Genomic DNA, 17,977 nt, shown 5'->3' with positions numbered 1-17,977 from the left:
AAAAAAAAAAAAAAAAAAAAAAAAAAAATTGGGACATGAAGCTACCACATGATCCAGGTATCTTGTTACTGAGTATGTATCCAAAGAAAATGAAATCAATTTGTCGGAGAGATATCTGCACTACTCAGAACAGCCAAGAAATGCAAACAACCTAGGTGCTCATCAACTGATGAAGAGAGAGAAAACGTGATACATGCACTGTTCAACCATGAAAAGGAACAAATTCCTTTCATCTGAGACAACACGGAGGTCATGGTATTAAGTACTATTGGCCAGGCAGAGAAAGAAAAGCATCGTACAGTATCACTTATACTGATCTCAGGAAGTCCAGGGTCAAATGGTGATTACCAGAGGCTGAGGCAAGTAGAGAACAGGAAAGGTTGAATAATGACTATCAGATAGATAGGGACAAAGAAGTTCTGGGGTTCAACTGCACAGTAGGGTGACTACAGGTAACAGACTATGTATATTTTAAAAAAGAAAAAAACTAGTAGGTAGGATTTTCAGTTGTTTTCACAAGAGATAAATGTGAGAAGATGGTTATGTTCACCCTGATCTGAACATTTCATAACGTATACACGCATCAAAACATCAGATGGTATCCCACAAGTATTCAGGTAAGTGTCAGTTGAGAAATAAAGTAAAATAACTCACTAGTCTACACTGATTAGATATGCTGAGCTGAAGTTACATTTAGTCCTTTTAAAATAGTTTGATTTTTTGAAAGGCAGACAGAGCTCTTCCATTTGCTGGTTTATTCCCCAAGTGCCTACAACTGTCTGGCCTAGGTCAGCCAATGCTGGGAACCTGGAACTCAATCCAGCTCTCCAAGGTATGTGGAAAGGCTTCTGGTATTTTGCTCACTGCCGGCTGCCTGCCACGGTGTGTCAGCGGGAAACTGGATTGGAAGGCGAGAAGCTGGGATCCGAGCTGTCCCACTGCAAATATGCAGTGAACCCTGAGCAGCTATTCTAACCCTCGCACCAAACACCCACTTGTTTATTTTCACTTTTAATTTACATGCAGTTAGAATTATGAAAAGTTTCTCCAATTGATTACACAAAAACCATAATGACATAAAAGTATTTTATCAGGTTTCTATTATTGTTTCATACTTTGATTCCAAAAGACTACATTCCTCTGGCTTAGTTCCTCCTCTATTTCTTCATAAATTGAGAATCACAACTTCAGAGATTTCTCACGTCTTGACCACATCAGTAAGACAAACTTCACAGTACCACCTGAAGGGTGGATTCACAAAATATGAACCTGTTAATGTCTCTTCATCTACTGGACTAAGTTCAACCTTCAACTGGGCATTCTAGGCTTCTAACCTGCCACACGCTAACAGGACAAACTCCTTTATACCAGACCTCTGCCTGGAAAACCTTTCCTCTCATTTTATTAATAATTAAGTTTCCAGCCATAGTCATTAGTTTGCTCTTTAATTGGCCCCAAAACGGATCAAATAGGTGAAGACCTCATTTGCATTTCAGACAAGAGACCCAGTTACTCAGAACCATCAATTTAGGAACCAGAGCTGTAAAGGACAGGCATTTAAAAAAATTTTTTTTCCCTGAAAATACAAGTAGTAAGAAAGCATCAAAGGATAGAACTTACCGAAAATGCTGGATGTTTGGTAGTATACACGCATGGGGCACTCTGACAACCTTGGGTGTCCCTGTAGTCCCTGAAGTGTGTAGAACATAGGCTAAGCAATGCTCCCGTATTATGTCCACGTGTTCTTCTTTGCTGTTCTCACTTTTGTGCTTCTCTTGTCTATCACTCAGCAACAAGTTCACCTCAACATTTTTCCAGTGAAGTCTGAAGAGTACCAGGTCATTATGTTCAGCTGTAACCATGCCATGGTTCAATAATGCTTCATGGGAAGACCTGAATTTCTACGTTAGATGGGGACAAAGTTTACAACAGTAATATGTTAAAAGATTTTTTATACTGATGTAATGAAATATCCATTGGTTTAGTCAACAAAACTTTTGGGGGTTGGGGAGAGGGGGTACTTGCTCTTGACTCAGGAATTAAAAAAATGAAATCTCCCACAGTAAGGTGCTACCCTTACTTTCAGACTCACCTTCAAAATAAACACAAAAACATACAACTGTAACGCAATGTGGCAAGCACGGAAATGGAGTACGCTTGAATTCAGCTCTTCTCCAAACAGTGAGGATGGGCATTTGAGGCAAACGGAAAATACAGAGGATCTGATCCAAGCGAGCCCATACTGTGGCCAACATCAGGATTTCAGGACAGAAGGATAAGCAAAACTGAGAGCAAGTTAATGAACTTTTTTGCAAAAACTCAGCTCTGCTGTATGCACCTGAACTAGGCCATTGGAAACATAATGGACAGCAAAGGTCTATGTGCAGAGAATCAATAGGATGCAGTGACTTCTTGGATATGCAGTAAGCACAAGAAAACTGCTGGGTTTGACTCAGGCAATTTGATGGTAGAGATGGATTAATGAAGTTTGGAAGAAAAGATGTTAAATTCCATTTGTGCAAGCTGAAAGTGAGGTTCCTTTGAATGTAACTTTCAGGCTGATAAAAAAAAAAAACAGCTTAGTGAACCATACCTAAAGTTTTCACATTAAAGGAAGCAATGATGAAGAGGGGCTGATGCGGGGTAACAGGTTAAGCCATCACCTGGATGACGGTATCCCGTATGAGGGCTGGTTCAGGTCCCAGCTGCTCCGCTTTTATTCCGGCTCCCTGCTAATATGCCTAGGAAACCACCTACATGGGAAACTCAAGATGGAGTTCCTGGGTACAGGCTTTGGCTGGCCCAGCCCCTGCGGTTGCCCCTGCAGCCATCTGAGGAGTGAACCAGCAGACTGCAGATCTAACTCTGCCTTTCAAGTGGCTAAGGATTGTTTTTAAAATAGCAGGAACAAAAGGAAAAGGTCACAACGCAAGAGTCTCAAGTCATTTGCTTTCAGTGTTGAGTGCGTTTGCAGTGGTATGGCCCATGTTTAAAAAAGTTAGAACAATTCAAAATCATCCTCCATTAAACATTTAACGTATCTACTAGGGTACATCTACTTTGCTTAGGACAATGTCAGTCTGTGTTGACCTTACAGGTGCGATATATCAACTTTTTCCTCTCAAACTACATTGTAAGAAGCTGGAGGGCTTACACACCAAAGTCCTCCTATTCTGTCCCTAGTTCAGAGTTTAACCTCAACGTTACTGACACTTGGGGCCAAATACTTCTTTGTATGGGACTATCTTGGTAGTGTAGGATTTTTGGCAGTGTCACCAATAGTAGTACCTCACTTCCACCATGACAATCAAAAGTATCTCTAGACGTTGCCAACTGTCCCCTGGGAGGCATGCTGTCACCAATTGAGAACCACCGCTCTAGTGGATGTTGGGCATACAGCAATGCTCATTAAATCCTTACTGACTGCTCCTAAGTAAAGGAAAAGCACTTAAACCATCATCAAAAATAACAGAAAAGGTGGGGCTGGCGCTGTGGCACAGCACATTTAACGCCCTGGCCTGAAGCGATGGCATCCCACATGGGCACCCATTCGAGACCCAGCTGCTCCACTTCTGATCCAGCTCTCTGCTATGGCCTGGGAAAGCAGAAGATGGCCCAAATCCTTGGGCCTGTGCACCCGCATGGGAGACCCGGAAGAAGCTCCTGACTCCAGATCTGCACAACTCCAGCCACTGCGGCCATCTGTGGAGTGAACCATCGGATGGAAGACCTCTCTCTGCCTCTCCTCTCTGTAACTCTTTCAAATGAATGAATAAATCTTTAAAAAAAAAAAAATAAACAACAGAAAAGGGACTAGCTAAGGCATTTTGCTCTGTGCCCAAGTATTTATGATATGCACACCTACTGAATTCCTTGATCCTGAAAATCGACAAAAACCCATTTGTTTATATAGATATTAACCACATGAAAACTTTAGTTCTTTCTGGAGGCCTTAATCTGAGACTAATTTTCTAGGGAGATTCCCCCTTTATTTAATGAGATTTAAATATCAAGATAGTTTCTTGATATTTATCCCTATACACATATGCTACTTTTAAATTATTCTCAAATATAAATTGGCTCATATAGAAAATAAATTAAAAACAGCTAAATATACCACTTATGATATTCTCCTTTGGTAAGATAGTCTTATAAACAAGAAATAATTAAGCATGGGCTGTTTGTTGAACCTGTGTATATGCCAGGTCTTGCCCTGAAAGCAGTGTTTCTTGGTTATGTCTTTGGTTGCTATTTAACGGCTAGTGCATTTGATTTTTAGTTTCATATTTGTATATTTGCTTTAAACTTTTGATGAAGAGATACAATTTTATACAGTTGGAATGTACTTACTTTCAAAGAAATAAATCTTTAAAAATCAGAGTTACAGAGAGGGGAGAGGCAGAGAGAGGTCTTTCATCTCTCTGGTTCACCCCCAAGATGGCCACAACGGCCGGAGCTGTGCTGATCCGAAGCCAGGAGCTTCTTCCGGGTCTCCTACATGGGTACAGGGGCCCAAGGACTTGGGCCATCTTCCACTCCCTTCCCAGGCCATAGCAGAGAGCTGGATTGGAAGTAGAGCAGCTGGGTCTCGAACCGGCACCCATATGGGATGCCGGTGCTTCAGGCCAAGGCGTTAACCCGTGCGCCACAGCACCAGCCCCTGCTAATGCATTTGAGAAAGCAAACAATGGCCTAAGTAGTTGGGCTCTTGCCATCCACTTCAGAGATCCAGATGAAGCTCCTGGCTTTGCCATACACTAGAGCTTCTTGGCCGTTGTGGCCACCTGGGGAGTGAACCAGCAGATGGACAGATTTACGTCTGCCTTTCAAATAAAGGATTATAGCCAGATTTCCATTTAAAAATTATTTGTTGATGACTATAAATGCCATAAATATATAAAGACAGAAGTTTCAGGTAGGGGCAGGAATCTGGTGCAGCGGTTAAAATCCACTTGGGACACCCACATCTTCTGTCAAGAGTGCCTGGATTAGAATCCCTACTCTGCTTCCAATCCCAGCTCCCTGCCTCTGGGCACCCTGGGCAGCAGCAGGTGATGGTTCAAATACCTAAATCCCTGCTACCCCCAAGGAAGACCTAGATTAAGTTTTGGGTTCCTGGCCTCAGCTTGGCCCAGTCTTGGCTGCTACAGGCATTTGGGGAGTGAGGCAGTGGATGACTGCGTCTCTCACCCCCAAATAACTAAAAGCTTCGAGTATAATAGAACTTTTCCAGAAAAGGCAATACTTTGGAAAGAAAAAGGAAATTCAAAACGACTGTAAGGCCAGGCGATGTGTTTATGCCATAGACAGGTGGTTCCCAATGGATTGTGAGACGTGCAGAGCGCCTCCAGGGTCCATCTGGCAAGGTCTGGAGCATTTCTGATCACCACAGCTGTGAGGTGCTCCTAGTGTTTGAGTAGAGGCCAGGGATACTGCAGAAGATCCTGTAACGCACAGGACAGAGGCTGGCGCTCTGCCTGAGTCAAGACGTCATTTGCCACACTAGCATCCAGTATCAGAGTGCCGGTTTGAGTCCCGGTTAGCTTTCCTATCCGGCTGCCTATTAACATGCCTGGGAAAGCAATGGAAGATGGTTCCCAAGTATCTTGGGCCCCTGCTACCCACGTGGGAGACCTGTATCGAGTTCTGGCTCCCGACTGTGGCCTGATCTAGGGCTGGCCGATGTGAACCACAGGATGGAGTATCTTTGGTACTTTCCCTTCCAAGTAAACAAAGTCTTTAAAGAAAAACGTAGGAGACTCTACAACAGTTACTCAACACAAAACGTCAGCAGTGCGGAGCCTGAGAAGCTAAGCTGGAGCTGACAAACCTAGAAATCAAGATGAGGAGGCGGGAACTCAACTGAAAGATAACACACACACGCACACCCTGAAGCCACAGACTTACATTAATTTGCTTTTTCTCAACAAGGATATACTTTAGGTTACATTTTTTCATAAAATAAGCTGACAATGACGGAGGCGAGTCTGGATCAATCGGAGCATAAGCAGCAGGCACCTGGAGAATTCTAAAGAAACAAGTTCAGAGTCAGCTTTGGGAAGTCTGTCGACTACAATCCTTCTGTAGGTACTTCTCTCTCCACACGCTATCCTGTATCAGCAGTGTGACCGACACAGCTCTGGTTATAAAGATTGTTTTGCTCTTCATGAACATCCAGGGGACATAAATTCTACATTAAATTCTCATCACTTAATACAGAAAGTGCAAGATTTTTAAGAGCCAATGTACCATAGTATAATACACGATTAGCCGGCCACTACTAAAATAAGTCTGATTTCTTCATCTGTAGGGTAAGAGAAAAGCTAAGTATCCGCATGCATCTCATTTGTATGCAGAATATGAGACTTTCATACAAAAGACCCTTCACCCAGATCAGGAGGAGAGCTTTTCTGGGCGGGGGGAGAAGAGCTTTAGGATTAGCTTGTATGTAGCAAAACTTGTATAAACAAGACATTTAGTCATTTTAAGTAAAAAAGTACTCTGAAGTTCTAGATCTTTGAAGTAAATTCTTTAAGTTTTTGTAAATGAATCAAAGTAAATTTCTGAATTCTATACTTACATAGTTAACCTAAGACAAACCTTATAGGATAAAAAATCTAATTCTTTGGCAGCCTTTTGCTGTATAACAGAAAATACATTGACAGGAATAATTAAGGAGACTGAACATTTTATAGGTATTGTTTAAGGATCTTCCAATGGTCTTTCAGCTTTTATGGATCATGATCCAATACTCTCATTCATCCCTCCACTGAATGCATGAGCTCCTAAACTGATTTCCAAGAGAAAAAATATAAGTTACGTTACTTCTCAAATCCTTATGTTGTCTAACTACAAATTATAATTATTTTCCTCTGACAAAGAAGAGCCTTTAGAATCTGGACATTTTTAAAGGCGCCAAGTGAAAATTTCTAGTGTCTCCTAAATAAGCTCAAATTAATTAATTCAAATGATTACACATAACACTAGGAGAGATGTCAACTCCTTTAGCCTCTCTAGAATTAACCAAACTACAGAAAAAAATCCAACTGTCAACAGAATAGTACCTTGTAACATATTCTATAAATTACAAAGTTATGAATTTAAGGTAGTATCAAATTTATAGTAGTAAGAAATATTACCCTTGGGGCCGGCGCCGTGGCGCAGTAGGTTAATCCTCCATCTGCAGCACCGGCATCCTACGTGGGTACCAGTTCTAGTCCTGGCTGCCCCTATTCTAGTCCAGCTCTCTGCTATGGCCTGGGAAAGCAGTAGAAGATGGCCCAAGTGCTTGGGCCCCTGCACCCACAGGGGAGACTTGGAGGAAGCTCCAGCGCAGCTCTGGCCATTGCTGCCATCTGGGGAGTGAACCAATGGAAGACCTGTCTCTCCCTCTCACTGTCTGTAACTCAAGATTTTGAGAGGTAAAGAAAAAAGAAATATTACCCTAAAATCCAAGAGGGCACTTTTATTCCCGGCTGGCAGTAGAGACCAATTTCCCGAATTCCGTCAAAGTCACAGTGTGACAGCAGGAAACTGGATAATTCGGAGGCAGCAGTAACCACAGTCTCATAGGTGTAATAAACTGGAGGCTGGTTGTTGCATTCATCAAAACACACGGCTATTCTGTCCGAATAGAGGGAGGCGGCCTGGTGCACCAATTCCTGAAGAGTCATTTCACGAACGTGCATCTAGACACCGTTCATCTACAGCAGAGAACTATGTACGAACAGAAACATCGGGAGCGAAGCTTCTCTGTGGTCACTCCTTGTAAAACTATCAAAGACAGACATGGAACTGAATAGTCTATGAACTTAAGAAACGTGCATAACTCTGGGGACTAATGAGGCCAAAATGAATCTGATGCAGTCACTTCAAACACCGGATCAGAGCTTGAAAAAGAGAGAGAGGAACGATAGAACAGATGACAATGCAGACAGTGTAGACGTCAACTGATCACAGTGTGAAAAATCTATATAATCAACCAATAAAACCACGTTTAAAGCAGCACATTTTTCCTTACAGTTATAGGAAGACTAAGACTGTCAAAATCCTATATAGTGACTTTGAAACAACTAGTGTAAATAAAGTCTGCTTTTAAGTTCAGATGCGAATGAAGGCAAAATGCATCTCTGATTGGGGTAAAAAAAAAATCCTGCCTTCTACCCAACCAGTTGTAGACTGTTATACATGAGAAGAGTGCTTTTTCAGCACTTATTACAGCACTTTAGAGGTCACACTCCTATAGTTTTATTCATAGCCTTGTTTGATTCTTAAATTACCAAGTTTAGATTTACCCCCTAAATACAGTATTACAACTCAATAAAGAGTCTATAACAAGAACATTTGGAACAATATTTCAGAGAAACATTAAGGATTGACGATAACAAAAACCTTCCTTGAAGGTGATCACCCCCTACCCCAGAATCTTAGTTCCAGATTTCAAAACAAGTAAGATTTATCAAGGAGCCCACTGACAATCCTGAAGTTTATTTGCTCATATTTATTTGGGCCAATTTCCTTACCGAGTCAAAATATTCAGCCAGGTCATTAACATCAGTCGGAAACTAAGAACCTTCTCAGGAGTATACAATGAACATCTGCAGAGACTCAAATTTTGAAGATGCACGACTTCTGGATGCAAACCTCAGCAATACCAGAGAAACTCAGAGGTGGTTTTAGTAAGCATTGCTCCAAGCACTTCTTTTTGGCCTGTCCAAGACAGATTTTCAGCTTTCCTTAGACATACGAATGATCATGTAGGAATGGTTGTCTACAGCACATAGAATTGTAGGAGAGGCGTTTACTTCACAATCCAGCTAATGCTCCTGCCACCCACTCCAGCACGTGCCTATCAAATCGTCTACACACGGAATCTATCCCATTGAGGCATTTTTACAAAAACCGAGTCCACTTGCAAAAGCCACTTATCTTCCTTGAACGTACCAACATGAAGTTAATTTTCCACATCAGAATAACCTCATCAATATATTTTAAAGCTTATTTGATATTAATGAATGGGCAGGATTATAATATGAATTCTTACAGAAAGTATCATTTAAATGACAAACTACACTCACATCACACTTATCTATACAATTAAGATGTTTTTCTAATTTTAATTTCCAGTTTCCCAGTGGTTGGTAGAGAATTTAGCCAAAATCCAGTGTTGTCTCGGTTTTTGATTTTCACTGTGAATATAAAATAAAGCTAGAAACTTCATTTTCCCTTACCTAGCTGCTGCTTAACGGACATCCTGCGACCGCGTTCAACACCACCGCCCCGTGTGGAGCAGGTGCACTTCCCCCTGAGCGCGGGAGCCAGGTGACTCGCAGACAGCGCACAGCCCGCACCGACCCGCACACTAGCGCCCGCGACCCCGCGCAAGCCCGCGCCGCAGCCGGCTTAGGTCTCGCCCACGCGGCTTCCGACGCACAAACCCCTCGCCGGACACCACACCCCGCCGCGACCCGCTCAGGGTCTCACCGGCGGAAGTCTCAGCCCATCCAGACCTACACCCCGCCCTTCAACAGCACTTCCGGAATCACTTCACCCCGTCGCGCGGCCCTTACGTCAGTCTCCGGCGTCGTCGCGTTGACGTCAGCGCGCGCGCGCCTCAGGGGTGTGGGCCATATCCCGGAGCTGTGGCGCAGAGGGAGCTGACAGCCGCAGCAGGCTTGTTAGCTGACGGTCCTCGGCTCAGCCGCTTGCGCTGGTCACGCTGGGTCTGGGACGGGATCTGTAGGACTTTGGAATTGATCGGCTTGGAACCGCATCCTCTGTATTCGCTGCCTTGAAACCCTGGGCAAGGTTCTTGGGTTTTCAACCGCAGATGAGGTGGTAATAAAAACACCCCTAGGGTGGATATGAAGAAAGGGGAAATCATCGTGAAAAACTGGAGTGAGCGCACTCCAGGCTCTCGACATTTGTGGCGCCTGCACACGGACTCCTTGTCATCGTGAAGCGGACATTTAATACATATTTGAAATAAGGCAGAGAGATCCTCCATCTGCTGGTTAGCTCCCCGGATGCCAGCCCCAGCCAGGGCCACCCCCGTGGGGGCCGGACACCCAGGAACGCTGAGCCATCACCTGCTACGTCCCGGGAAGCATGAGCAGGAAACGAACCGGTGCCGGGCTCGAGCCCAGCCCCTGCCACAGGCGAGGCGCGCGTCCCCAACCTCTGCCTAACAGCTGCTCTACAACAGCCGCCCCGGGCTGAAGTCGAGAAGCAGATGTGTTACATTCTGAACAGCCAGTTCCAGAAGGCGCCAAAGCCTCGGGGCGAATCGTGGAGTCTGTTTCTGAAAGCCGGCGGCTGCACGGGGACGTGTGCTCCCCAGTCGATGCAGGCCAGGGGTCAACCACATCCTGTTGGGAGCTCAGGACAAAGGCAAGCACTTGTTACGGAAGCCAGAACAAGCAAGGTTACGGAGCTTAATGTGAACAGTCCTTACCGATAACACTCTTACAGGGTTAGTTTTTGAGTAGATAGCAATGCAACTGGCCAGAAAAACAGAGGACAGAGCGACCCAGGCCAGGCCACGGCTCACTTTAAATGCAGCAAAAACGGTAGGATGTGCAGCTTCGAGTAGGATTTCCAGAGAAAATAAGGCAGGTCCGAAGTGGCGAGTTCCATAAGCTGCGCGGGCGGGGCGGGCAGAGTCCAGCAAGGGAGTTGCCCTCATGGGCGACACCTAGGTTACTACAGTAGGCGTCCAGGGCAATAAAGCGGTGCCCTGAGGTTTGGGTGTGGAACCAGAAGGAAGCAGAGGCGTTTTCTGCCGTTTATGGGGGGGGGGGGAGCATGTGGGAGCACAAGGCGTGAGAGATGGCAGCTCAGTAAGGAAAGAACGGGGTGCGCTCTCATTCTCAGTTATGACCAAAAAACGTTTTGCAGGAATCTGGGAAACTTCTCCACTTACCGACCACCTTTCTTGACCAGTGTCGCCCTGCGGGAGCCCGAAACCCAAGAGGGTTCACTCGTAATGCCCCTCCAGAGAAACCACTGGGAAACTCCTTTGGGAGGGCCCGAGGGCCGCCCTTGGTCCGGAATCTGCACAGCCGGGCTGCAGTGCGCCTTAAATAGCTTGTGGCACGATGGGCCAAACAGGCCAGTATTTTAGGAGCTGCAGCTGCATTAGGCGTGCGTGGGCCCTCCCCACCAGACCCCACTTAAGATGCTTATCCTGGCAGGGGACTAACCCAGAGACCACCCCCAGGGGTGCTCTTCTGGGGGGGGGGGGAAGAGCAGCATCCCCTACAACCAGGATATGCCATGGCTATTAAAACTAACATGACCTATTGGGGGGAGGGGTCCCCCAAGATGTATCTTGTCTGTTTTTCTATTTGGAGAGGACACCGTCATCCACCCAGATGGCTGGTTAACAGCCTCACCTCTTTCTTGCCCTCTGTATCCAATTAGACCTTACGTCCTCCAGCGATCGCACATACTTAAAAGCTGATTATAAGTTCTTGAGTTCAGGGACAAGTTTTGTTGAAAATCAAGTGGAAGCAGAGAGTTGCAGAGGGTGCGATGTCTCTAATTTTCCACTTCATTCTCCTGTTTAAAGTGTCTGGTGGGGCCAGGGTTGTGGTACAGGGGGTTAAGCCGCCACCTGCCATGCCAGTGTCCCTTAGCTGGTTTGCATGCTGGTCGCTCTGCTTTTCATCCAGCTTCCTACTAATGGCTTGGGCTGGCTGCACTGGGAGCGCTTACCGTGCAGGAAGAGCCGGAATCCTGCATCAGTGAGGTGGCAGAGGCTGGAAGGGTGCTGGTTGATTGGTCACTGTTGGATGGCTCCCAGAAGATTCAGAAGGCAGACCCGCAGCGCTTTCCTGGTGGGATCCACTGTCTTCTAATTTGTCCATAGCAAAGACTGAAGCTGCGGTCAACACAGATGTTGGAGATAAAACCCACGCAGGCTTCCCTGGGAGTTCTGGATCGTGTGACGTCGATGCCCAGCCCTTTGCTGGCTGGGGAGTAGGTCTGCTAACATCTGATGGTGTGACAGCGTGAAGCGTTTGGTGAAGGTCGTCAGTACATGCCCTTGGCTCTGAACAGGACTGCAGGAGCATTGTCTACTCTCATAAAGTTGAAGGGGCAGGTGTTGTGCGGCGGGTAAGGCCCTGCAACATTGGCATTCCATGTCAGAGGTTTCAAGTCCTGGCTGCTCCACTTCCCATCCAGCTCCCTGCTGATGTGCCTGGGAAGGCAGCAGCGGATGGCCCAGGTGTCAGGCCCCTGCCATCCACATGGGAGACCTGGCTTTGGTTTGGCCCAGCCCCAGCCACTGAGGCCATTTGGGGAGTGAACCAGCAGATGAAAGATCTCTTGCTCTCCTTCTCTCTCTGTAACTGCCTTTCAAATAAATAAATAAATCTTTAAAAAAAGAAATGTGTCTGGTGTCCTCCAATACAAGGAATCCCGTCTTCAGCTCAGGCCGAGGGTGGTGTAGGATTTAACTCATTCCCAAGTGAACTTCCAGTCCTTTCAGTTGCCCTCTTCCCAGAAGCCAATTTCTGAGCTTTGTAGGCAGGGGCACGGGGAGAGAGCCTGCGATACAAATGGGATTGGCTGCTGGCTTTGCTCACTGCTGTTTTAAATTTAGCCTTTCCACTTCCGTGGAGGCCTCTGCTATTGCTCCTAGAATAGTATTCCTTTTATCCCTTCTGCTCTTTCCCTGAGGGTCCGTTACTCTTTACAGACTCTCTACTTCAGGGGATTCCAACAGGCAGCCAACATAAAGACTGTGTCTGAGACGCCATTTCCCCGTCAATCCAGAATGATCATTGTAACAGACAACAGCCTGATCAGTCAAGGCTCTCTGCTATGAGAGTAAGCGGCTTTGGTGGTTCCACGTTGCCTGCACCGTAACATTCGGATGCAGACAAATCTTGGGGCCAGTGTCCCCCACCCCAACCTCCACATTCCCCACACCTCTTCCTGTTAAGCTCCAGCCCCATGAGACGCAAGTAAATCTGAGCATACCAGTCCCTAGCATGTTTCCACACCTGCGCTTTGAACGGTCTCAGGTGGAAACGCCCCTTTCTTCCCCCTGCCGGCTTGAGGACAACACAGCTGAAACGTTACTCCTCTGCGGTGTTATTCCCCAAGTTCCACCTGAGAATTTGCCCATCGTCCTCTTACTCCATGAACTTCACATACTGTTGCGAGGGACCATCTGGGTGCCCACAAAGTCTTGCTAGATATGCCTAGATTACAAGGTCCTCTTTATCTAGCCACTTTGCAGCTGCCATCTTCCCCAAAGAGCAGGCCTGCTTCCACTTACTACCAAAGTAGTGGCCCCTGTAATGCTTCTGTAATGTGCCCGTGCACAGACATCCACCTAAGCCCTCCCTGCCACACCTCAGAATAAGACTGGGGGAGCATGGGAAACCAGAGCAAATAAGAATTTTTGGCTGCTGCTTTTGCCATGAGTAATAGTTTTTTCTTTGAACACAAGCTAGGAACAGGTGTTAAACAGGTGACAACCTCAGAACCTTCCCCCACAGTGACTTACATGCACATAGCACCCAGAACAGCTGTGTCATTTCCAAGACTCTTTAAGCTTAAAAATACAGTGACAGCAGGATTCATGTCTTACACACTTGTTTTCCCAATTTTTTAACTCCATCCACTCACCCTGTTCTATATGCAGGAAAGCGTCAAATGCGTACCGTGCACAGAGCTGATAGTACACCTACAGGCAAATCATCATCCCACCATCCCACCATCAGCTGACAGTTTGTGCATTCCACACATTTCACTACTTTGTCTAATTAGATAACATTCATCTGCTAATGTCTTTTTTTTTTAATTTGTTTCCAGAAAGAATTTTGAAAATCGTTGACCGTACTCTAGTGCAGGGTTAAGTTCCCGTGATGTGCTCTGTAGCAGAGTTCACAATTGAATGATGTGCATGGTGTGATTTGCTCTGACAGGGCTCGCCTGCTCAGGAGGCAGAAAGAAAATGGGTTCCTTCAGGCTTGGTGTTTTGACCAGGAAAAAAGAATGGAGAAGTCAGGCTGTTTGCATCTGACTGAGCCTATCAGAGTTCTCCTGAGGAGCAGAATCAATAGGATAAACCTAGCCCCATGGCTGACACACGATGGTGGGGCCTGACAAATCCAGCAAGCCAGGCCACCAGAAATTCAGGTTGCATTAAAAATTATTTTTAAAATACATATTTAAAAAATTTGACAGGGCTGGCACCGTGGCTCACTTGGTTAATCATCCGCCTGTGGCGCCTGCATCCCATATGGGTGCCGGGGGCCACTTGGGGAGTGAACCAATGGAAGGAAGACCTTTCTCTCTCTCTCTCTCTCTCTCTCTCTCTCTCTCTCTCTCTCATTATCTATAACTCTACCTGTTAAATAATAAAAAAGAAAGAAAGAAAGAAAAGCTGGAAGGAAACATTAAAAAAAATTTGAAAGGCAGAGAGAGAGGGAAGGAGGGAGGGAGAATCTCATCAGCTCGTTGATTCCCCGAATGCCTGTAACAGCAGGGCAGAGCCAGGCCAAATCCAGAATCCTGAACTCAAGCCAGCTCTCCCACGTAGGTGGCAGAGACTCCAGCGCTTGTGCCATCACCAGCTGCCTTCCAGGGTGCACATCAGCAGGAAGCTGGAACCTGCAGCATACAAGACTTGAATCCAGGCCCTCTGATGTGGGATGCGGGCATCCTGAGCTGTCTCCACTGCTGTGTCAGACTCCCCCAGGTTGCAGGTTTCAGCTCAGTTTCCACAGGCCAGAGGGCTGGAAACTCGGGCACAATTCCAGTGTTGCAGGCTTGAAGACACTGGTTTTAGGAAATCCATCTTTGCTCTAAAAGGTCTTAATCTGACTGGATGAAGCTCACCCATAGTATGTAGAGCAGCCTGCTTTACTAAGTCTGCTGATTTAAATAAACACATCTAAAAAGACACCTGTCACACACCAACATGTAGACTGAGCCAACAATTGGGTACACCAGCCTAACCAAATTGTCACGTAAAATCAGCCTTTTTTTTTTTTTTTTTTTTTTTTTTTTTTTTTTTGACAGGCAGAGTTAGACAGTGAGAGAGACAGAGAGAAAGGTCTTCCTTTTTCCGTTGGTTCACCCCCCAAGTGGCCACTACGGCCAGCGCACTGCGCTGATCCAAAGCCAGGAGCCAGGTGCTTCCTCCTGGTCTCCCATGGGGTGCAGGGCCCAAGCACTTGGGCCATCCTCCACTGCACTCCCTGGCCATAGCAGAGAGCTGGCCTGGAAGAGGGGCAACTGGGACAGAATCCAGCGCCCCTACCGGGACTAGAACCCGGGGTGCCGGTGCCACAGGCGGAGGATTAGCCCACTGAGCCGCGGCACCGGCCAACCATCACATCCTTCACAACTATCAGTGTGTTGAGGCTGAAGCCACACAAGCGGTCTTCCAGGATTGAGGAAGACTATTTAGATCTCTCTGCACAGTCATTTTTCACTTTGCCAAATGCAAAGAATCCAGTATTCTTGTATATCCTATGAGAGACTCTGGTTCCTGCCATCCAGCAATTTCCCAACTACATAAGACAATGTCTGCACCCAAAGTTAGGGGTGTGTATTGCATGTCGCAGCTTGTCGTCTCAGGAGCATGTAGCTGTTTTTGGAAGAGGCTTAGATGTTCACTTTGACCTGTTTTACCAACAGACTGGAAGTTTTCCTGAGAGGAGCTGTCTAGGTTATACTGGAAACCAAGAAAGGAAGCATTAGAAATTCAAGGTATAAGGGCAGGATTTTGAGGCAATCACACTTTGAATGTTTGAATATGTCCTCTACTCGTCCAGACACACTTTGTCAAATTCCAAGGCAGGAAAATAAGAGATGTCCTAAAATTGGCTAAAACACTGTGTAAGTATCTAAAACATATTAACAGAAAAAGGGTAAAATGCAGGTGCAGTACAGAGTACAACTGGAAAGAGTGGTGACCTTGTTTTCTAACTTTCAAAGAATATGCACCTATTATTTTGATTATTTTTTAAGATTTATTTATTTGAAAGGCAATTAGAGAGAGATCGATCTTCAGCTGTGGTTCCACTCCCCAAATGGCCGCAATGGCTAGGGCTGAGCCAGACCAAGGCCAGCAGCCAGGAGCTTCTTCCTGGTCTCCCACCCAGGCCATTAACAGGGAGCTGGATCAGAAGTGGAGCAGCCAGGACCCGAACCAGAGCCCGTATGGGATGCTGGCACTGCAGGCAGCAGCTTTATCCACTGCACCACAATGCCAGCCCCTGCATTTTTTCTTTGGTTCCATTCACTAATTATTTAAAATACACTTTATTTTTTGGAGCAGTTTGAGGCTCATAGCAAAACTGAGTTGAAGGTACAGACACTTCCCAACCATGTCACGATTTATATTCTTTTATATGCAGTCTCCCCAACCAGAGAGGCCTATTTTTTTAAAATTAATTTATTTGAAAAAGAGAGTGGCCAAGGCAGAGAGAGAGAGAGAGAGAGAGAGAGGGAGGTCTTCCATCCACTGGTTCACTCTCCAAATGACCGCAATAGCTGGAGCCAGGAGCTAGGAGCTTCCTTCAGGTCTCCCACGCTGGTGCAGGGGCCCAAGGACTTGGGCCATCCTCCACTGCTTTCCTAGGCCATAGCAGAGAGGTGGATCAGAAGTGGAAGTGGAGCAGCCGGGACCAGAACCTCCAGAGGCCCATTTGTTACAATTCACTTTCACCGCCCTAGAAACCCTTTGTTCTGCCATTCATCCTTCCCTCTTTCACCCGTTTTTCCCCCTTATTTGGAAGGCAGTGACGAGAGAGATCTTCCATCCTCTGATTCCACTCCCCAGATGCTTGCAATAGCTGGGCCCAAATCAGGAGCCAGGATCTCCATTTGGGTCTCACCCGCGGGTGGCGGCAACACCGGGCCATCCCCTGCTGCCTCCCAGGCCTACCAGCAGGGAGCTGGATTGGTGCAGGGCATGAGATAGCGCAGATGGCGCACTCTGTTCCGGGGCGCGGGTGACGCGGGGCTGTGACCTTTCGTGAAGACGGCGCTGCGGCGGCTCGGCTCAGAGTCTCCGGCTGCGGCGTCCCGTCTTTTCATCGCCGCCATGAACAAGCAGCAGCAGCCGTTCCCGGCCATGCCTGCCCCGCTCGGCTGTGTGCTGGGGCTGGGCCGGGGGCTACCGGCTTCACCACCTGGCCGGACATCAGACCTGCCCGGGATGCCAACGACCCCGTGGATGATGCCATGCACCCCCCCCAGAGGACCGCTGGGGCCCAGATGAAGAACCAGGCTGCCGCCGACGACGACGAGGACAACGGCTATGCGGGCAGCCTCTTCTCCAGCGGGCCCTACGAGGACTAGGAGGAGGTGGACGCCATCTACGCAGCGCTGGACAGGATGGCGCCCAGAGGACATTAGACGCGCGGAGTCCGAGTTGTTTCCAAGAAAACTTGATTGGGCACAGGCATCAGGAGATGACGTCAGTGCGTGGACCCTATGGAAACCGAGTGCACGACAGGGTAACCTTTAAAACGATTGGCTGGCTTCGCTTCCCCGCCCCTATAGCTTTGTGGTTTTTGCTTTAAAAGGGGCTTACTGCGCGACAACAAACGAGTCCCTGCTTGACTGGACTCCCACGGCATCGGATGGGATCGTCTCCGGGATCAAGGGGGGCTGGGGAACAGGCGAGCGGCGCGCTTCCCTTTCCTCGGACCCGGTCCATCCTCGTTGGGTGGACTAAGACCCTGCACGCGACACAGGATGCTGCTTCCCTAGTTTTGCTTCTTGCAGAGTGTCATTCAGGCTGGCTTCTACCATTGAGTAACAGGCATTGAAGTTTCCTCTGTGTCACTTCGTAGCGTCATACTTTATTATAATATCCAGTTGACTGTATATACTGTAGCGCACTGGCTCACTCCCCCAAACGCCTGCAACAGCCAGGGCTGGATCAAGCTGAAGTCAGGAGCTAGCGACTACAGGTACCCCGAAGGATGGCAAGGACCTAACTACA

The 17,977-nt window shown here is 47.0% G+C and overlaps 1 protein-coding gene across 46 annotated transcripts in view; it reads right to left on the bottom strand.

Annotated features, from left to right (window-relative positions):
• AASDH (aminoadipate-semialdehyde dehydrogenase) overlaps positions 1-12,662 on the bottom strand; it is a 41,289-nt gene extending 28,627 nt beyond the window's left edge. For 4 of the 46 annotated variants that reach the window (XM_089302762.1, XM_008267824.5, XM_002717077.6 and 1 more), the window contains exons 1-5: positions 9,231-9,563; positions 8,523-8,709; positions 7,444-7,889; positions 5,908-6,028; positions 1,621-1,901 (exon numbers count right to left, since the gene is read on the bottom strand). Coding sequence is in view for 33 of the 46 variants with exons in the window: in XM_008267824.5 (XP_008266046.2) it covers positions 1,621-1,901; positions 5,908-6,028; positions 7,444-7,688 (647 nt within the window). In the remaining 13 variants the exon portion in view is untranslated. Of the gene's footprint in view, positions 1-1,620; positions 1,902-5,907; positions 6,029-7,139; positions 7,356-7,443; positions 7,890-8,522; positions 8,771-9,230 lie in introns of those variants that run through there. The other 42 variants (XM_008267825.5, XM_070048082.2, XM_089302761.1 and 39 more) reach the window with 35 other exon arrangements.
• Positions 12,663-17,977: the final 5,315 nt, after the last annotated feature.

This window comes from Oryctolagus cuniculus, chromosome 8 (assembly GCF_051225735.1).
Source record: "Oryctolagus cuniculus isolate XC-2025 breed Fujian yellow rabbit chromosome 8, ASM5122573v1, whole genome shotgun sequence".
NCBI classification, from domain to species: Eukaryota; Metazoa; Chordata; class Mammalia; order Lagomorpha; family Leporidae; genus Oryctolagus; species Oryctolagus cuniculus.
Note: the sequence above shows the minus strand (reverse complement) of the source record. Positions and strands in the feature narration are given on the sequence as shown.